Source organism: Platalea leucorodia (genome assembly GCF_965183815.1).
Source record: "Platalea leucorodia genome assembly, chromosome: 11".
Taxonomy (NCBI): Eukaryota; Metazoa; Chordata; class Aves; order Pelecaniformes; family Threskiornithidae; genus Platalea; species Platalea leucorodia.
Genome location: NC_138833.1, coordinates 11,692,697 through 11,707,952, shown reverse-complemented (window position 1 = coordinate 11,707,952; position 15,256 = coordinate 11,692,697). Strand labels below are relative to the sequence as shown.

General features: G+C 43.5%; 1 protein-coding gene across 1 annotated transcript in view; it reads right to left on the bottom strand.

Moving 5' to 3' along the window:
* Window positions 1-14,996, bottom strand: part of ADAMTS2 (ADAM metallopeptidase with thrombospondin type 1 motif 2) — a gene marked incomplete at both ends in the record, with an annotated part of 189,827 nt that extends 174,831 nt beyond the window's left edge. Inside the window, 3 exon segments of the mRNA XM_082323849.1 lie at window positions 13,404-13,765; window positions 14,744-14,963; window positions 14,967-14,996. Of these exon segments, the coding sequence (XP_082179975.1) occupies window positions 13,404-13,765; window positions 14,744-14,963; window positions 14,967-14,996 (612 nt within the window).
* Window positions 14,997-15,256: the final 260 nt, after the last annotated feature.

Sequence of the window (15,256 nt, the reverse complement as noted above, 5' to 3'; positions counted from 1 at the left end):
AATAGTGCATATGCATTCACAGATCTTGTGTGTCCTGCTGCCTCCCAGGAACGAGCATATCTCTTTGCAAACCATGGTAGCCTGCAATCCAGACTGTTGGAGGAGGGCATGTCACCAGAAGAGTGTGAAAACATCTAATTACATAAGGCCAGGTCCTTGGCTAATGCAAAGTGACAGAGCTCCCAGAAATCCATGGAGACACAATGATGCAGATTAGCAGAGGTTTGACTCATTATAATTGAATAGGCCCAACTTCTAATTTTCCCATCTAGTGACAGATTGTTGGAGTCCTGACCACCAGAATCTCAGAGAGCAATGGGGAGTTGAAAGGAGATTGCATCAGAGAAAGTAAACTCCAGTTTGGCTGAAAGCATATTTACGATCCAGGAGTTTCAATTAGCTGTTGCTGAATTATCACAAAAGTCTGCTGAGCAGATGTGCAATTAGAGTTTTTTCATGTTGCTCTTTCTCATGACTTGGGTTTTTTTGGCTGGGGGGTTGGATTGACATTTTTGGGTTTTTTTGCAAGTGATGCTAGTTTTATTGAGGTCAGAGCTAATAATCTCGGATAGGCAGAGAAAGCTGTTCCTGCCATCACACCTCCAGCAGTGCAGAAGCAAAGAGGGGCAACCTCAGTAAGCAAGAAAATCTTTCTCCTTTCTGGCCCCATCTTCATAGGAATAAAGAGACAGAAGAGCTGTCAGAATGAGCCTGCAAATTCAAGGCAGCTGGAATTGCCTCATCCTCCTGGCATGGACAAGAGGAGGGTTTCTCCTGATCTCTCCCCTCGCTTAATGCATCACCTCTTCTGTGGTGGGGATGTGGTGTGAGGCAGAAGGGGAAGAAGGTTTAGCAGAGCTATTTCAGTTTTAGAAGCATGCAGTTCTGTCCTGTTCCATCCAGCATACGGGGTATAAACAGCAGTGGAAAAGCTGCACTTGAGTCTCTCGTACTCACCTCCCTCACCACCACCACTGCACCATGGGACAGAGAACAAGGTGAAAGACAAGGTTATGATGTGGAATACTCCGCGGCCTGCTTTTTGTCCCAAATTCTTTGCTAATCAACGTGCCCATACAAAGCCAAATGAAGTCAGTGAAATTAAACACAGTCCCTTCAACAGCTTTGGAACAAACCCAAAGATCAGCCACTTGCCATGGGACCTCCCAGGCCTTTATGCAAAATGATGCTGGACCATGGCATAAAAATTGACATATATCTGTTTTTTCTGTGTGATTCTCTGTTTAGATAAATGCAAGATTATAGTATATTTTCATAGGTTCAGCATTTTTATTCTATTTTATAAGATGCGTATGATTATTGTTGGCCTTAATTTAACTACAGTGAATTAAAAACTTTATTTTCATAGTAAATTCATTACCCTTTCCTACTGAGGTGTTTATATGAATTCAAAACATCTTGTAAATTGTCTTGTCTTTCTTTGCTTGTCTATTACTTATCCAGACTGAGCTTCATATTGCTCTTTCAGAGTGGTAAATCAGCCTTTGATTAATCACATTTTTACACTTACTGTTTATGTCAGCCTTAATGTGCCATAACTTTGCAAACAAATGTAATATTGACAGACACCTCCAGCATTTTTTTGGGTATTAAATATTTTGGTTTACTGATGAATGGTGGATCTGCCATTTTCACAATGAAATGTAAAACTATTGGGAAACTCTGATATCAAGCTTTGCTATAAATCTGAAATCAATCCAAATTAATCCCTAAAACTTCTTCATCCCTAAGCTCTTTATGGGTATTGAACTCAGGTGGTGTAAAATTTGTGCTTCTGGGTTTTGGGTTTTTTTGTTCCCAATAGGTAAAAGATTGTGACCTTAGGTAGGTTCACACTGTTCTACTGCGAGGTGTTTTGAAAAGCTTCAAAGCCATATTTTTATCTAGCTATTACTTACTTTGTTTAAGTATATGAAAATTTTTAGACATTTTCAGCCTTGCAAGCTTCAAAGCCTGTCAGCTTCCAATATAACTCCTGTCATGTGAGAGAGCGCTGGCACGTGAAAGATTTGGCCCAGCTCAGCTGGCTTCATCATCAGGTAGTGATTATTTCTCAAAGACTGTTTTTAAATACATTCTGGTTTGCAGAATGCTTTCCAAACAACATCTCTCACATTCCTTCCACAGCTCCTCTGCCTGGGGAAAGAAATAAGCCTAGCAATTTTAACACTCTAAAGAATCAAGAAGTATATTCTTCTGCATATGAGTTGGATGAACAGGGTTTACCCAAAAGCCATGATTTAAAACAAATAAAACCACTATTAAAACAGTAACCACAGCCTGTGCTGCCACCTATCCTTAGTTAATCTCTGCATTTTCTGCAGACTCTTTTTCCACTTCCAAACTACAGGCTCTGTCCTGCAAACAGGTCTCCCCTTCAACTGATGTAATGGTCATGGACACTGGCCCTTGTACCAGCCTTGGGAGCCACACACTTGACAATGGGAGAACATGCAAGATGCATCTACTTAGAGCAAGTATTGGATGGTGGTTCTGGTTTTTGCATGTGGGGTAAATACCAGCAAAATTAGCAAGTCTTTGGAGTAAAATCTGTGCTTTCCCCTCTTCCCTTCTAAATTATATCGTTTTACTCTATTTGTATTAAAATTTGAATGATTTATTACTATGTTTAGTTCTTGAAATATTTTTACTCCCAAGAAAATAAGCCTTTTCTTTCCTGTTGGACTTGCTATATTATTTTGACTTTCTCCATCCTATACTGAGTACAATATTAATTATATCATGCCAAAAAACACATGTTCAGAAGCACAACTTGAAAAAGAAACTCCTCCTACAGGCCAAACTGTGCAAGAGTAGCACTGAATCTGCAGTCCCTGTGTGAAGGTACCTTTGGATGAGTTTGCCGAAGGTGGCTAATACATGCCCACCGGACATGCTGGAAGCTGCTGCTGCTGCCCAGCAGCCCACAAGGCACAGAGCAAGGAGGTGGGCATGAAAGAGGGACTACCCAGCAACAGAGGCAAGCAGACACAACAGCAGGCTGAGAGATCTACACCTGGGGCTCCTGTAGAAACATGTTGTAGTGGATATAAAACCCAGTCACTGCTGCCGTTTCATGGACTGCTTCTTGTAAGCACTGCAAGTGACAGGGTAAAAGAAAAGAGGTCAGGAAGAGCTGCTGGCCAGCCTGCTAGTTAGCCATGCAGTTTCTTCTCCTCCACATGTCAACTTCATTATTCTTACAGTGGTAGTAAATCAGAAAACACATTAATAAGGGCTTAAAAGACTCAGGGCCTACATCAAGATGTGGCACTGTGCCATCCTAAAACCTCAGAAAGATATTTTGCTTTTATGTCTTTAAAGACCAGTTTAAATGTTGACCGGTTACTTGCTTCTAGTTTTCTTGTTTCAAAAATCCTGTAGAAATAGTTCACCTTCATTAAAGGGCAATAACAGCAGCTACCTATAGTCAATACACCTAGTGAAGAGAAGTAACTTATATGTATTAAATTAGCTTTATTTAGTTACAGATAGAAGGTCTTCTTCTCCACAAAGATACCAATGATGTTCACTGACTCTTTCTCATTACAGGATTAGTAGGTTTCATGCTTAATTTCAGTAGAAAATGGATTGTAATCTGTCCCCTGAGGTCCACTGGGCTAGAGGTTAAATGCTGCGAAAAAGTGGTCTGACCATGTAATGAAATTCAAACACAGGTGGCAACAACAGGAACAAATAAAGGAAATGACAGTAGGAAGAAAGTTGAAGTAGCTTTATTTATAGTTCACCACATCAGAAGAAAAATGATAATATTGTGCTTTGCAGGTGTAAGAGTCAGAAAGCACCATGGACCCTGGGCAATTTTAACCTCTGCATTCTCCATAGAGAGATGCGCAAGTAAAGAATTAATTGTAATTATTTATTTTGAAGACAAAGGTCATGAGTGCAGCAATAAAGAGGCAAAACATTAAATTTGATATAAACCAATATAAAGGGAATAAGAAAGAATATAAGCCTGAAGGGAACACTGACAAACTATAACATGCTTAGGATATCAAGACCAAAGAGCAACAGCAAGTTGTACAAATGGGACTTCAATTTTAGCAAGGCAAAGTTTTGGAAAGCAAACACATTAGTAGATACTGTCCTGCAAGGGACAAGAAGCAAAAAAAAAAAAAAAAAAAAAAAAAAATGCAGGTATATAAATTAGCGGTCAGGGCAGGTTCTCCCTGTGCCACCAGAGAGCCTAAAATGATACCGAAGTTACCACATTCAGTGACTGAATCTCCCCCACTTGAGGGGCAGCCAGCCCACATAACACATGCCAGTGGACAAACTCTCTCAGAAGTACATGCAGGGCAGGAGAGATCCCCGTCTCTTGCTTTGTTTTTACCATTCAGCAACTTGCCTTTGGCTTCCAACTGCTTCTCCCACCCTCCCTTCTGCCATCAGAATGATTCTTCTCCTCCCCACAGCAGCAAACTCCATTCCTTTCTCTGATCCCATAACACTACCCTCCAATGGAGGTGGAATTTTATTGCAAAGTACATAAAAAATCAAGCAGAGCTACAAAGTGGAAAGCCATCATCCGCAGAGAAGAACAGTTTGTTTGTCCAAAGCTGCGGTTCCAACTTGGGATGCTCAAAGGCACAAATCAGGCTCCCTTAAATAGACCCATTTCAAAATCATGAGAATAAGGATGTGGTTTTACAATACAGCTTGAGTCTATCTGTTACTGAAGGAGCAATCTCACTTTTCTCCTCGAGCCCAGCTGAGGGTGTTTCCACATTCATCCATTTGCCTATACAAATGTTCATCTCACCCCACAGAGAACCAGTTCAAGCAGCTAAACTGGCAGGCAGCAATTCACTGGTTTGGCCACTCACCCACTGGGTTAACATATGGTGGAGTAAGATGAGCAGGATGCTGGAGCAGGGGAGGAATGGGAGCACAGCACAGGGAGCAGCGAGGGGAACAGGATTACCCCTCTCACTAGCAATGAGGTGTTAGGAGAGACCCATCTGTACTGTAAAGTGACACCTTCAAAACAACATACTTGGGATGAGTTTCACTGGCCTGCTGATTTTTGAGACTTCAAGAAACACAACTTATGTTTCTCTGTCTTTTGCTTGAGGGAAACTCTTAAAAACACTTTACTTTAGGAGAAAATGTTAAGAAATTGATGCTGAGATTCACACTTACGACTCCAGGAACTGAAGGTATGAGGAAGCAACATGCTCTTCAGCACTTGAAGAGGACACTCTTCTTTTCAATGTTACAGTTTAATAGAACGGTGCTGAAAATAGCATGTGAAATGTGGGCCTTTCATTTTGCAGACTATTAAAACTGGGAACCCGCTGTGTCAAGACTCTGCAAACAAGGATGAATTTAAAACACACACAGATAAAGAGGCTAAAGAAACCAGACGTGATGTGTTAAAGAACTTACTGAAACTTTGGAAGAAGGAAAGCAATAAAGGGAGAAGGTGATTTGAAAAAGAGGGTGTGCACATCAGAGCTATTCACGGGAAGCAAATGCAAGGTTGTGCAACCCCCTACAAGAGACTGAAGAGCTGCTCCCCAATTCTCTGTTTTAATCAGACCCAGTATGAGAAATGTCCTAGTGCGCAATTAAGTAATGGCATGACCTGCTTACAAAGCAACAGTCACCATTAATAAAAAGTGCTCAGAAGTAGGTTGAATGAAATACTACTGTGATCTGTGGAGAAAAGATCCTGCTCCATGCAACAGCTGGAATTCTGGTTGATCCAAAAAAATATTTTCCAACCTTCTGTAGCAAAAGGTAAACATGTAATTAACTCAAAATGTGGGAACGTCTTGCCATTGGCAGGAGTCTGTACTGTTAAATTCTCAGAGAATACTGGAACGCCATGCCGCACCATGACGAAGCACTGAGCTGGTAGCTAAGTAAGCTAATAGCATTTTTCAAGGGACACACCTTTGGAAGCTGAAGAGGGACAGACTTCTCAAAATAGATGTTCTGCTTACCCCAGAAAGTAATTATGACCTTATCAAAATTAGTTACTATATTTGGATCTTTCAAGATGGAATGTAGAAGGAGCCATTAGGCACATTTTCTTGGATGTACATGGTTTAATATTCTGGTTGGAAAATTAGTTCTTGTGTGGTCGAAGAGAATAGTACAGCTGAGATACTACCACAATGCGGACAATGCAACACAAGGTCAAATAGGACATAAGGAAATACCTATCTTTTATCCAAAGGCCTATAACATACCACAAAGATACCGGTTTTGATTGCCTGAGGATATTCTGTCCAGATGGTGGCCACCTGTATGATGTAGGAAAAGACTTACTCTGCTCTCAGATAAAATGTAGGTGAGATGATCCATGCACAGAAGATGCAAAGAAAAAAAATAGTAGTTACTGATGACAGAGTCTCTTTTAAGGACAGCAAAATGAGGATCATTTACTCCAGTTAGAGGCTGAATCATAGTGTTCACACTCTCTGTGTTTCAGACTATAACATTTAAAAGGGAAAGTCTCTGCAATTTACACAGCAGAAGGGGCTGTCCAACTAGGCTAGTGTTGGCCAGGGACATGAACAGTAGAAACCCAGAGAATGGGTTATGAAGCAAATTCTCTGTCCTGTGAAAATATGTGGATATGCTTGAGTGTCAGGCATCAATGGCTCCATTGCTTTCTGTCAGGCAATGCAGGTCTTTTATATCATGTGTGCGGATGTGGATGTGCAGTCAGGCTCTGATTGTGCTAAAATTTACACACATGCTTGGCTTAAACATGTAGAGACTCCAGCTGAATTCAAAAGACCATGTGGGTGAATGAAGATCCCACTCTAATCATCCGCAGAGGAAGGGCTGCTGTTTTCTTAAAGAGAATGGCTTTTAAATTTTGTTCTGTACTGTCACAGGAATTATTTTAATTTCTCCTGCTATTGTATTATAGTTCTACTTGTCCAAAATGAAAAAGGCCTACAGTAGTTTTTGCCATTACACAAAAAACAGATGGCAACTTTGGTTTGATTTTGTTTTAATTTAAAGAGAAAGTGCTCCCAAATGAAGAGATTATATATGCCAAATTTTAATCCACTAAAAGTGGATGCAACCTGATCATAATGTAAATGCTAAGAACTTAGAATACAAAAAAAGAATTACTGGAATTATTTATAGCAGGCATCTGTTTTAACTGTCAGGCACTCAACCTGACCAGACTTTGAAGACAATACTGTACTACCTTGAGTTCTGTTTTTTTGCTACATCACAAACTAGTGTAATCCAAAAAACAGATAAAACAGAAACTAAACTAAATTGTAAATCCATATGAAAGCAGGAGACGGATGTCTAAAAGGAAAAATAACACAGTTATATAAGCATCTTTGTCTTCTCCTGGTGTATTCATTGTGAGCAGATCCTTCACCCTCTTATCCAGGTAAATTACATGATCCACCTAAGGTGAGTTAGACTCAACTTCAGTTCTGTGGCCAGTTCCAAGAAAGCATCTCTGCCAAGAAGGTATTTAAGAATATAACCTTAAAACTCACTGACTTCAAAGAGCTCAAGCTCAAACTCAAAGTGAAGCAAGATTCTAGATCTATCCTAAACAAGGATAGATTTCACAAGGTGTTTAAATGTCTTCAGGAATGCACAGAACATGGTAGGAAGAAGGGGGGGAAATATTCCTCCAAAAAGGCAAAAAGTGGGCATTTCACATGGGTAGCTGGAATTGGTCTCAGGAAACACCATTGACTGAATCTGGAACCTGGGTTCCTACATTTAGAATTTACATGATGTGCCTAAAAACAGATTGTATGAATACTTCCCTGTAAAATGAAGACTGCAGAAAATAAAAATATTCCATTATCTGATTTTAAAACAGTGAGGAAAATACTAATACAAATAATATATAATAAATTCTTGGGACAATTGACAGACGTGCACTTACATTAACAGTAGTCAAAGCACCAGTCAATTCCTGAAAATTCATGACTGGCTAGTAAAGTGAACGTATCACCAGAAACCCACCCAGGTCAGCCCAGTACTACAGTTACTATTAGTATTGGGCATGAGTCTAAAATGCATTGCTGGCTTCCGAAGCATTTCTAGAAGAAATAGCATCTGGGCAAGCAGCCAACCGAAAGGCTTCTCTCAAACAGTTTGTGAGGGTTATTACAGCATACAGTGAAGACTGAAATGTTGTAGGGCAAACCCTGCCTATTTCACCACATAAGAAGAAACACTTATGTCCATTATACTAGTAAGGTGACTACGGCTTGGTACCCCAAAACATGGAATCATAGAATCATAGAATGTCCTGAGTTGGAAGGGACCCACAAGGATCATCGAGTCCAACTCCTGTCCCCGCATAGGACAACCCTAAAAATCACACCGTATGTCTGAGGGCATTGTCCGATTGCTTCTTGAATGTTGTCAGGCTTGGCGCCATGACTGCCTCCTGGGGGAGCTTGTTCCAGCACTCCACTACCCTTTGGGTGAAGAACCTTTTCCTAATGTCCAACCTAAACCGCCCCTGGCATAATAGAATCATAGAAGAAATGTAATGCTTACGGTTCCATAAGAAAACATACAACCATAAATGTCCTGAATAGCTTGCTTTCTATAAGTCCACTTCTAGTAACTTCCCATTTTAATGATACTATAGTGAAATTTTTGGACAGCTGATATTTTAACTTTTAAAAAAGGAAGAGGATTATTAATGAAGCAGAGCATGTTGTGTTATTGAAACTGATGTTCCTCTATTTGCTTCAGTGGGTGCTAGATCATACTGATTATTCCACATGAAGGTGTGATCCTCAGTCTTTTAGGATCCTGTCAGTAAATTTGACTCTGCACTGCAGCCTAATTAAATCATGTGCTCATTACCCATACCAGATGTGGTGTTGATATTGTGTTTCTCCTGTAACTGCTTGTGTTTAAGCACACATCCTAGCCCACACACTAGAAATGTTATAAGGAGACTGAGAGAGAGATTATGTCTCTGAAGTTCCACAACCAAACACTGTCTCCTGGTTTCAGCTGGGATAGAGTTAGTTTTCTTCCCAGTAGCTGGTATAGCACTGTGGTTTGGATTTAGGATGAGAATAATGTTGATAACACACTGATGTTTTAGTTGTTGCTAAGCAGTGCTTACACCAGTCAAGGACTTCTCAGCTCCCCATGCTCTGCCAGGTGCACAAGAAGCTGGGAGGGGGCACAGCCAGGACAGCTGACCCAGACTGGCCACAGGGCTATGCCATACCGTATGACGTCATGCCCAGTATAGAAACTGGGGGGAGCTGGCTGACGGGCAGCAATCGCTGCTCGGGGACTGGCTGGGCGTTGTTTAGCAGGTGATGAGAAATTGCATTGTGCATCACTTGTTTTATATGTTCTATCATCATCATCATAATCATTCATCATTATTATTATTATTATTATTATTATTATTATTATTATTATTATTATTATTATTATTATTTTCTCTTTCCTTGCTGTCCTATTAAACTGTCTTTATCTCAACCCATGGGTTTTACTTTTTTTTTCCCCGATTCTCTCCCCCATCCCACTGCAAGGGGGGCAGGGAGGGCGAGCGAGTGGCTGTGTGGTGCTTAGTTGCCAACTGGGGTTAAACCACAACGCACTGCCATCCCGTCAAACAGAAGAAGACATTTTTTGGCACATCTGCCTCAAGCATTGCAGAAGTATTTCTAAAAATAAGAAATCCAGATGCACAAAGAGTTCTACAATGGCAGGTTCATGGAGTTCCCGTAGTTCAGGCAATAATCTGGAAGGACTGCCATAATCCTAACTCTTTATTGTTTTTTTTTACAGCCTCCAAGCACTTCTTCACAGCTAACCCTTGGAGAGGACAGCCAGCTCCCTCATCCTCCAACTGTGTCCACAAGTAAGGATCTGGCCAAGGACCAAGAATGTACTCAAAGTTCAATATCTTCCACAACAGTCTGCAGGCCACTGACAGCTGACCGTGTTGGTTCTGCCTACTCAGTGGAAAATTAGTTTGAATGCTATCAGGCCAACCAAGATGGTACCACGTTGTCCAGAGTGTTTTTACCTTAAGTGGAAAAGCTTTCACAAAATTTTTTTTTAATATGGTAAAAATCACATCCATAATTCAGGGAGCTATTAAAAAAGCTATTGATTAGCTTTAACTTTCCAATTATTTGTAAAGACCCATTTCAGCTCTGAAAACACACCTAGATTGCTTACTTCAGAAGTTCTCTTCATCTGTCTCTGATTTGATTTTTAGGTCAATAAAACTAATTTTGTCACTGACTTCTGTTACAGAAAACTGGGAGGACCCAAACTAACTGTGTATCATCTCCTCAATCAAGGCAGCAGATAATTTTGTATATGCATTCACTGTACCTTTTCATTTTCTAGAATTATTGCAGTTTAAAAACCTTCATCATTTACAGTACAGTTCAAAAATCTGTTTGCAGATCTACTATTTTCATGTAAATGCCTCCCAACAACTTCTCATTTTGGCAATACCGACACCACCAGACAGACTCTTCTCAGACAAGAATTGGAAAATAAGATACAGTTGGCAGTAAAGTGCAAACCAAAGGGGATATTCAGAGGAAATAACATCAGAAGTTGGCAAGGTGGTAGATGCATTCACTGACTTGAACCAGATACAGTCAACAAAAGTTTGCAATGTAAAGATCAAACTATGAAACTTCAATTCAAATATTATTTCAACCCTAATGTCTGGATGCAAAAGCTGGAAGCCCATCAGAAGCATAGACAGATGTCAAACCACCTTCAAAAGCAAGCACTTCAAGAAAATACTAGGAATTAAATGAAGTAAGTTTATAACAAAAAACTCTAACACTTGCCAGTTGACAACTCAGTTGTCAGAGAGCTCCACCATCCCTATCTCCAGAGTAATCTAGAAAAGGAGATGGAAATACGTGGGGTATGTTAGGAACATTGGCCATGACATGTATATTGTTAGGCAACTAAAAGAAAATCCATGATACTATGGAATTTTTACACTGAAGTAAACTAGGTGTGAAAAAAAAAAAAAAAAAAAAAAAAACAGAAAACCGGTTGAGAATAGTCTTCTCCATGTCTTCATTCACATCTGAAATACCAATAAACCTGAGAGTAACATACAGCCCAGTGGTCTCTAAGAATGTTTTGCTAGCAATACACTGCTCCAGAGACTCATCAATACTCCTTACAAACACAAGAAATAAAAAGGTAAACCGAGAGACAGTTAAGCGCAGTATTAACTTCGTTGGGTTAGTTGCTCATTATTGCTGTCCATGGACCAGTGGCTTTTGGGGAACCACCAGTATCATTTCTTAGTGTTTGTGTAATTCTATTGATATCTGTTTTAAACTCTCCCCCCACAAGAAAGAAAGAAACTGAGATGGAGGGAATGGGTAGAGATGGAACATAGTACCCAAGGGACTGGAGTTCAATTTGTTGTTCCACAACAGATTTACTGCACAATCTCAGGGGAATCATCATGGCCAGATGCTTAAAGGTATCAAGGTAATGCTTCCTGCAGGAATGCTTCAGTGACTTGGGCAAAAACAAACATGGTCTCTGCCCTGCAACCTTTACAATGTAGATACACACTGGAGGAAACAGTAAGCCATTTCCAAATGTATTAGCAGAATCACAGAAGTTGTAGTGCCATGTGAGAAACAGCATGACATCCAGATTAGAATATGGCAGCTCCCATGCTAGACCAACTCTTGTGCTTCTTCTAAGAAAAACAAGAATGCGGGAAAGAGGCAGGCACACAGGTTGTGGATACAGGTTGAAAACTAAAATTCTTTTGGTAGCTTTCTGGATTCTAGCTATTTCTGAGTGCCATTGAATTGAGGCCTGGCTTCATTCCTGTGCATTTGAGAAGTTACAAATGTGAAAAGAGCAGCATTTTATAAACACTTTTTGTCATTTGCACATGCAACATGAGGCCTTGGACCTTTAGAGTCTTATCAATACTTTGGCTTTAACTCCTGTTATCTTTTATCATAACTCTCTTCCCCAAATATAAGGAGCCAACACTCTGGCTAACACTGGGAGGAAGAAGGAAGAAGCTCCCCTGCTGCCCTTACAGTCAACCCCTGTGCTGATGAGAAGAGCCAGCACGAGGCAAGCAGCAGCCATCAACAGGATCGTCCTCCACCTTTCAGCACAGATGAACAGGAAGAGCAGCTTTGGCTCCACCGCAGTTCTGCAATGCCCAGGGCAAGTAAATTTTGCCTTACACAAAATGATCTGTGCTAGGTATGGGGAGAGCAAGTACTTCTGCTTCCCCACCAGAGGCCGACCTGCAGGCTCATATTCTGCTTTCTGAATTGCTCTTGTTGCTCAGTTCTGGTGTTTCTCTTGCCCTCAGACAGCTGCCCACATCAAACAATCACAACATTAAAACCTGCTTCTCAAAACAGGAATGCACATGGCTAGGAGAAACCACAGGAAAGGAACGAGTAAGGGGAAAAGTATTTGATTCCCTTCCATTCTCAGCCAACATACTATCTCCGTACATGTTACCTTCTTGGCACAGCAAATGAACAACTTTCTATGATTAAATAAATAGAAATACAACTGGCTCATACTGGCTTTTTACGCAGAGAACAGAATGCATTAAAATTAAGTAAACTCAAAACTATAAATTCTTAAGGGTATAGCAAGAAAATACTGGCTGGATAAACTGTTCATTATCAAAAATATAGCCCTTTTCTCACTTAACAAATTGCTGTGCAGTAATTACTGTTCAAAGGATAGTATAACAGTTTAGGATGCCAGGGACAAACAGTTATAATTTGACTGCTGAACAGGAAGCTGCAGCAAGTTTTAAAACACACAGCCTTGCAAAATGTATCACAGGGAGCTGTTTTGCTTGTAGAACTCAAACTCTTTTGCAACTTTCCATCAATCACTTGATTAGGCAATGAAAGTCACCAAGTGAAAGATCCATGAAAACAGGCTCTGAATAAATTAAAACGTTGAAGGGCAAAAACATATTTTACCTATGAAATTTGTTTCCAGGGCAGTCCTGCCCATTATTCGGGATTAACTCTTCTAAAATTTCCTTTCGCAGACTGGAAGTGAAAAGTGGCAGAGGATGCTGAGAACATTTCATCCTCTATTTCAAAGCGTCAGACACCTCAAGTAACTTTACCACAAATCAACATAAATCCTGGCTTCAGCTGCTCTGTTCCAGAGTAGCTACCACAGAGCATGTGCTCAAACTTCTAGTGCCACTGTCTGTAAAGAAGCGCCTGGTGCAGCGCAGCTATTCCCACACAAGGGAACATTAGTTAATTTGCATTCACAGTTACCATATGAGGTGTGAGTTTCTGACAGTCCACACATTTTATATTTAAAGACTGTAGGAAATTAATGTAATTATCTTTGATATAATAACAAAAGTAACTTACCAGCCCGTCGCAATTGCTGATAGCGACTGAAGCATTTGGCAAATCAGTGATATCCCCAACATAGAGGCAATTCCCATAGAGAGGTTCAATGTGAGTCTCGTCAGAGTCCTCCTGCCATTCAACTGTTGCTCCAGGGGCCACGAGCCTGGAGTTTGGCCGCAACCTGAAGTGAAACTCTCTTCCAAAAACAGTGACATTGTAAAATATTTGCTCATTTGCTGCTTCATGTTGCAAGTCCTCCACAGCTCTCCTGAAGCGTGCTTTTGGTGGTCCAGACACCAAGTGGGATAGGAACCTGCCCTCTGAATCGGTGCTGGTGGGGATGACAAGGCTGTACTCCTCTATATTCCTCAGAATTGGATCTTTACAGGGAGAAAGCAAGAGAGGAGAGAGATACTAGAACTATACATATCCTCATGCTGTGGGATTTTTATTCCATTATTCATTAGCACAGCAGACACTTACATAAGACAGATGGACACTGCACTCTGCGCAGGCACTTCATTCACCGGCAGAAGTGTGCAGAGTTCATTCAAACTTGCCTTTTGCTCCCCAAAACACCAGACAGCAGCGTGAGCCTCCCCACCCAGCAGGGACCCCGCACTCCTGCCCCTGCAGCAGGGTCCCGGCACCCTCTGCCCACCCAGCCGGGACCCTGCACCCCTGGCCACCCAGTCAGTGCCCGGGTCGTCTTGGGAACTTTGGGGCTACCCAGGAGGCCAGCGATGCCGAGAGGGCACTGATCCACTTCGGGACCGTTCAGAGCGGCAGGGGTAGGGGTTGGTGTGCAGGTGTCAAGCCTGTAAGGGAAAGGCACGTCCCTCAAACTATCCCCGATGCGGCGGGGATGAGTCGGCCGGTGACGGGGACGCCACGGGCAGCGATCGGCAGCGGTGCCAGCGGGAGCCCCGGGAGTTTTGGACGGCGGCGATGGCCGGGGCAGGAGGAGGAGGAGGAGGCAGACGAGCTGCCATGTGCTTCATCCCGCACGGGGAATTCCAGGCGCCGAGCCCTGCCCGCCGGCCCGCCGGGGCTCGCCCCCTCCGTGGGACAGGCAGCGGGCGGCCGCGGGGCTGCGGGCACCGGCGCAGCGCTGTCACTGCCGGCGGGGCTCCCGCCTCCGTTCCCCGCCGGCGGCGCGGGAGCCCCCGTCCCCGCCTGCCGCTTGCAGGAAACAACTGGAAACCCGGCAAAAGTAGCCGCAGAAGTTCAAGGGGAACGGAAAGCCGCGGGGCGACGAGCCGCGACTTCAGATGGGCCGGCTGCAAGGCACCGGCGGCGGGGCAAAGCGAGCAGCCCAAAGGCGGCGGGGCGGCCGAGGCATCTCGGCGGAGACCTACCTCTGTCGCCGGGGCGCCGCAGGGCGCCGGCGGGCAGGGAGAGCGCGCAGCAGAGCAGGACGCAGGCGATGCCCGCGGGAGGGTCCATCGCGGCGGCCCCGGCCCGACGCGGGGGCCGGCGCCCGGGCTGCCCGCAGCCGGCCGAGCGCCGCGCCGCCCGCAGCCGGGGCGGGCCAGGCGGCAGCCCCGTTCCGCGCCTCTCCGCGCCTCTCCGCGCCGCTCAGCGCTGCCCCGCGCCCCGCCGCCCGCGCATTCGCCCAGCCGCAGCCGCAGCGGCAGTGGCGGCCGCGCTCCCGGCTCGCAGCGAAGCAGAGACACCAGGAGGCGGCGGGGGTATAATACTGGAAACACAGGGCGTGCAGGAGTGAAGTCAGGCTGATTGACAGAGGCGCTGCCACACGGCGCAGCCGGGCCGAGGAGCGCGGGGACTGCCCGCCCCGCCGCCCCGCCGGGCGGCCCTGAGCACCGCACCGCGCCGCGCCCCGCCGCCGGGCTTCCCCGGCCGGGACCCTC